Source organism: Sphaerodactylus townsendi, linkage group LG12, assembly GCF_021028975.2.
Source record: "Sphaerodactylus townsendi isolate TG3544 linkage group LG12, MPM_Stown_v2.3, whole genome shotgun sequence".
Classification (NCBI taxonomy): Eukaryota; Metazoa; Chordata; class Lepidosauria; order Squamata; family Sphaerodactylidae; genus Sphaerodactylus; species Sphaerodactylus townsendi.
In genome coordinates, this window is record NC_059436.1 from 24608720 (window position 1) to 24614719 (window position 6000).

At 57.2% G+C, this 6000-nt stretch overlaps 1 protein-coding gene across 12 annotated transcripts in view; it reads right to left on the reverse strand.

Annotated features, from left to right (window-relative positions):
* The window catches only part of CADM1 (cell adhesion molecule 1), a 318560-nt gene extending 312978 nt beyond the window's left edge, over positions 1-5582 (reverse strand). For 6 of the 12 annotated variants that reach the window (XM_048512900.1, XM_048512897.1, XM_048512892.1 and 3 more), the window contains exon 1: positions 5375-5582. In XM_048512900.1, the coding sequence (XP_048368857.1) occupies positions 5375-5525 (151 nt within the window). In that variant the 5' untranslated portion in view covers positions 5526-5582. The remainder of the gene's footprint in view (positions 1-5374) is intronic. The other 6 variants (XM_048512901.1, XM_048512896.1, XM_048512893.1 and 3 more) reach the window with 2 other exon arrangements.
* Between the last annotated feature and the right edge of the window lie 418 nt (positions 5583-6000).

Consider the following 6000-nt stretch of genomic DNA (forward strand, 5'->3'; position numbering starts at 1 on the left):
AGGAATATCTGGATAAATGGGAGCAGGAGGGGGGTGTTAACATACACTCAGCTGTATGCACGATCAAGACAACATGAAAAGGACTCTACACGCAAAATAAAATAATCCAGCATACACTGACTGTATTCATTTGCTCCTTTTGCGCTCCTCTTTTCTTCCCAATGGGCACTCAACGTGGCTTGCACCATTCCCCTCCTATATTTTTATCTTCATGGCTTTCCATGGGTCCTTATAATTTTTTAAAAATTTATATTGTTTTTATAATTGTTTTATTTATACTGTAAGCTGCCCTCCATTCTGCAAAGATGAAAGGTAGGTAATAAATACTTTAAATAAATCCATACATACAATTAGGATGAAAAAGAAGGACTTGCCCAAGGTCACCCAGCACGCTCCCACGGCAAAGCGGAGATCTGAATTGGGGTCTCTCAGATCCTATGCAAGTTCATAGTAACTTCTGAACTTCTAATACTAGCTCTGTTCCTATCTCCAGCTATGAAGGACTCAACACTGCAAAATATCTAGCAAGCACCCTGAACCTTAACCTGTTGAGGCTGCTGCGCTTTGCTGCGCTTCAATCCAGTGTCTCAACTGAACCAGTCCCTTCAGCTGCGCCATCCCTGCGAGGCCACAGTTGTCTGCTCCGGTGCTGCAGAACTCATCAGCACCCCCGAAGCCTGTCAAATGTGCAACAATCCCTGCGCCCAACTGACCATTCCCCCAAAGTCACTGCCATGCACAGCTTTCTGCAGCTTGGAATCCAGCCCCCTTAAAGAGAAGGACGAACACAACCTTACATGTGGAACTCATACACTCCAAGCCACGAGAGAAAGCCGTGTGTTTTACAGCCCCTGACGTGGGCACCGCTCCACTCCAGCCCATTTTGCTCCCAATGCAAGACGCGGCCCAAGAAACGCAGAGGCACTTTAGAGAGATAAAATTATTGTGTTTTCACAGACGAGTCAGCCCAAACCCCATCAACAAAGTGCACACAGTATATGCATAACACAGAGCAAATTACTAGGTAAGTCATTTTCTGATGTACACAAACAGGATGGTAATAGCATTTAAATAGGCAGTCTTTGATGTGGAATGAAACAGCACGCCTGATCCAAGGCAAAATCCATTTTATTAACTCTGACCAAAGATACGCGCTGGGTTAGAGGCTGAGCCGCTCTCTCGGGCTGCACTGTCATTAAGGAACAGGGCAGGGACCACGTCAACAGCCTGCTGCCCTGGCGGAACATATCACTGAGCCAGCTGCCCACAGGGAGGGAGCAAGACCAGGAATCCACCCACCACTTAAGCAACAAAAGAGATGCTCCGGATATTGACACAGCCAAGCAAGCAGCAAAACCAACACTGGGAGCCCCAGGGCAGCACAAACCAGGTCTGGAATGCCACAACAGCGTTACTACCAGCACACCACCCGCTACAGAAATTCTTGTAGGCATCACCGTAGTTTCCAGGGGTGCCAGCACCCAAGAGGACAAGGACCAGACACAGCCCACCCACAAGAAAAGGAGACAAGGTCATTTGTACACACCTGTCCCACCTCTGGAAGAAGCAGAAGATGCTACGCTCTTAATAGCTGCAGAATCAACAAGTCACCTCTCTGCTCACAATCGCTGTCCAAGGAGAGAAAACCATGGACTCCAAAGGAGCCCTTGCGATCTGCCCAAAGATCTCGCTCTTGCTCAGCCCAGCAAATGCACACAGTTTGCCGTTTTGGGGCTTCGTGCAGCCTGGTCAGGTTAGATTTCCAAGGAGAATCCCCTGTGCCAACATATGTGTCTTGCAAGCAAAGCCAGATACAAATGACTGGAAAGAGGAAGCGGTTGAGGAGTTTAATCCTTCCAGTAAAAGCACACAACTATGGAGTCAGTGCTGTGCAGTCACCACAACAGCCACACACCAACATAAGTACCACCATGGCTGTCACTAAGAGCCAGCTGTTCACTAGGTAGGTCTTCTCACACAACCACCCAGATGTTATCTTTCCTAAAGCGCTGTGCAGCACCGCCATGCACGGTTAAACAGCTGCTGAGTTCCACCCCAGCGGCACCCACGTTTCCACACCACTTTGAGCCTTTCTCTTTTTGGGCTCAGAGGACTGCTGTGAAGCTAAATTAACTGTAAAGCAGAAAGATCTTCCGATGAAAGGTGCTACAGAAATGCATAGATTAAAGTTACCAGCTTATTTTAAACCAAGCCTTAACGTTACCCGTCCTCATTACAATTACCCATGCCTGAATCATTTTTGTACTGCAATTACCACATGCTCCAAAGAACACTCCTGATTATGGTCCTATTTCAAGAGCTTATGAGGAAAGCCTGTGCTTTATAGAACTCTCTTGTGGCGGAAGGATATCAGAACCCCCGACAGGCAGGGAGGAAGAAGGGCCGTGACGGCCATCTGGCTCTTTGCGCCCATAAGATTGCCATCTTCATTACAGACTCTGTGTAAGAAAAAAGTCCAGGTCTGTTTTGCTGGAAGCTATAAAGATACTTGTTTCTTATACAAAGAGCAACGGCCCTGAGGAAACCGTCGGGAGAAGCCTGCGTTACTACAGGAGCACCAATTCACTATTGACACGGCCTTGCCTGTTTGCACTTGGTAGTTCAAGACCAGCTAGTGACTTCCACCATTCCTGAAGCAGTTGAAATTTGGAGTCTAGGATGAAGCGGTTGCAGGAAACATTTAAGGCCGCTCTCAGATCAAGGAAACAGGAACAAGCATCGAACATCACTGACGACAACTCCACTGGTGGACCTCATTAAAAAGATGTTTTCAGTACTATCAGAAGATACAAGACGGGCCCCTCCTTAGCAGGGAGCGGGAAGAAGCAACACACGATTTGCCACCCTCTGCCTCCACAGCACACGCAGCCCCCTTTCAACACCAGCTGCCCAAACTGCCAACCTCACAATCTTCGGCTCCGCATTAGCTGGGTCTGTGCGGAGCTCTCCCGCCAATATGAATGCCCAATCCAAGAGCCAATCGCTTTCAATGTGGCGCTCTTCCACAGCACCACCGAGATCCTTCATCCCGATCCGTTTGAAGGTATCATTAGAAACAGCAATCCTATTCGTGCTCAGGTTCAAAGGAGTGTGCTGGTTCGTGGATTCTTAGTAAGAGGGAAAAAAGGTGGTCTTTGTATCTCCTGATAGTGCAGTTTCTTTTATTTCCAGAACATTTAAGTGTACATTGTTATCTGTATTAAGTGGGCTACATTTAACAGGCTTCACATAATAACAGTAGAGTGTGACTACCAGAGGGAAGATACAGTACGAAGCCACGGAAAAAGACGACAGAGGCCGTGTGCATTCACATCCACGTTGCCATCCTAGCCTACCCGGGTTCAGCTACCCGGTTCTCTAGATAAAGTAACTGAGCGAGCCCCTCTGCGGGAATCTGAAACCGACGTGCGCCAGGAGGAACACAGCACCACAAGCCCATAAAACCAGAGTCCATTTTATAGTTTCGCTCTTGAACACAAAAATCACCAGCTGGCAGGAGGGGTGCAGGGGGGGCGAAGACCCTTTAAAGCCAATGAAGACAGCAGCATAATTGCAGGACCTGCCTCCGAGCCGGAACATATTGAGCGTCTGGCACCAGGCGCTGCTGACAAGCTTCACGGCCGAGTGACATCTCTGTTGCACCTCTCTGATGATCAGAACACCGGCCCCCACCGAGGGCTCCCGGCACCATCTGCACCAGGGCCGGGTGGGCAGTTGGGGTGCCAGCCCCAGCCCCGCCTCCAAGAACGACCCATTCCCAGGCCTCCTTCAAAAATCCAGGGGTCACCTCTGTCTCCGCCAGCCTCGGGCCAATCACTCGCCCGGCTGTGGAGGGCATCATCGCCTTCCAAGGGAAGGTTGGCACAGCGAGCGCGTAATGAAGAGACACAACAGTTTTCCTTCTCCTCCCCCTCGCCCTCCCCCTGCAAGGGGGGCCACGCTGGAGAACTTGATAAAGCATGTACAACATCCATATGAATACCGCTCTTTGTTCCGGAGAGCAGCAGCCTGCGCTTTTATCCCACCCACCCCCACCCCCCTCTCCCGCTTTCCTGATTAGAGAAATTCAAAGGGTCGCTCAATGGCTCTGTTGTTAGCCCCAAATGGGCCGGGGCACATAATGCCAGCCGCTCTTGTCCCATAAGTCAGTCAATGAGGCCTTGTGCGTCTCCAGTGACACACTGCAAATAGAAAGTGGCGTTAATGAGGGGCACTTTCGCCCGCCCGCCCGCCCGCCCGCCCGCCCGGCCAGCCAGCAGGGACACCAGGCCGGCCCCTCCCGGCCCCAGGAACAGGCAGCCAAGAGGAGGCCAGGCGACGCTTCCACAGCACCCAACAAGCCACACAAAAACCTGCGCTGAGACCCCCGAAAAATGGCCCATGGGGGTTTATGTTAGGGTGGGGGGAGAGGTGGGACCTTCAGATTCCCCCCCCCCCCCGCAGCTGAGCACTCCATGGTTCGAGGTTGCAAAAATTAGTGAAGCGCCACCCGAGCTCCTTTCTCCGGGTGAAATAAGCAGCCCAACAAATCTGGGTGCCGCCACGGAGTGCTGGAGCCCCACGGGGATGGCAGGAAGCATCACTGGCTTGAAGGCCGGGGGGGGGGGGCAGCTCCGCCGGGAGAGCACCCCCAGAGCGTTGTGGCGCGGAGGGGGGCTGCACCCCCGGAGGCTTGGCACCCTGTCCTGGCACATGAGCAGGGAGGTCCAGCCAAGGGCTGCTGGGGTGCCCGGGGGAGTCGCAGCAGGGCTGGCGGGAGCGGCTCCCATGGCAACGGAGGGCCGCCTGCCCCCAACCCGGGCCAGCCTGGACCCCTCCGCCGGCCAGGCTTGGGGGGCACAGGCGTCTCCGGCAGCCCCCTCCCCCCCAATCCCGCGGTGCAGGCGGAGGGCTCCGGCTCGAAGCCGCTCCTGGGCCAGGATCTCATGCAGCCCCCTCCCCGCACCCGAAGACCCTGCGGGCAGCCCGGCCGCTGCGTGGCTTGCCTGGCGCGGAGCACAAAAGCCACCCCCCCCCCTCTGGTTCGGCGACCGCGGACAGCAGGTCTCCTCCGGAGTCTCCCCCCTCCCCCAAGCCAGAGCGCAGCTCCCAGAGGCGGCACAGCAGCCCCCCTCCAGCCCACCCACTCCGGCTGCCGGTTCGGGTCGCTCGACCGGCTCCGCCAGACTGGCTGCGCCTCCTCCTCCTCATCCCTTCCGGGGAGGGAGCCGCAGGCGGGCGCGCTCTGCCGAGCGGAGCCGGGGCGCGGGAGCAGCCGGCGGGCGGGGGGGGAGGGCAGGGGTTGGGGGAGGGGGCGCGCGGCGCTGCAGGGCGGGCGGGGCGGGGCGCGGCCCCTCGTGGGGGGGGGTCCTACCTGTGGGGAGGAGGGCGGCGGCGGCGGCGGCGGTGAGGAGCAGGAGGGCGAGCCCGGGCGGGGGCGGCGTGGCCGGGGCGGGGGCGGCGTGGCGGGGGCGGCGCGGTCGGGGCGTCCGGCCGGGGCTGCTGCTGCTGGGGCTGCTGGCCATCTCGGCGCACCTGCTCGGCTCTGGCAGCGGCGCCCGGAGCTCCAGCGCCAGCCAGCCCGCCGATAATGAGATGCGCGACGTCACGGCCCGCCGGGAGGGAGGGGGCCGGCCCGCAGCCGCAAGCCCCGCCCGCCCGCGCCGCCCAGGCCCAATGGGAGCCGAGGGGTGGCGACGGGTGCCGGGGGCGGGGCGTGGGCTCTGCGGAGGCCCCGCCCAGCGACAGGCCCCGCCCAGCGCCTTTTATCCTTGCCGGCGGGGAGGCGCGGAGCCGCGGCGAGGGGGGAGCGGGGGGCGTCCGGGCAGCCCTGCACGGAGGGAATCCTTCCTTGCAGAGAGGGGCTCTGCGGGGATTCCCGCCTGCAGTCCCCCCCCCACCCCGCGTTCTGGTCGCCTCCGCATGCAGCCCCGGAGGCCGCTGGGGGATGCCGGGGCTTTTCCTGGCGAGGGGGCGGGGGCATTGTTCATGTCCGCCTTT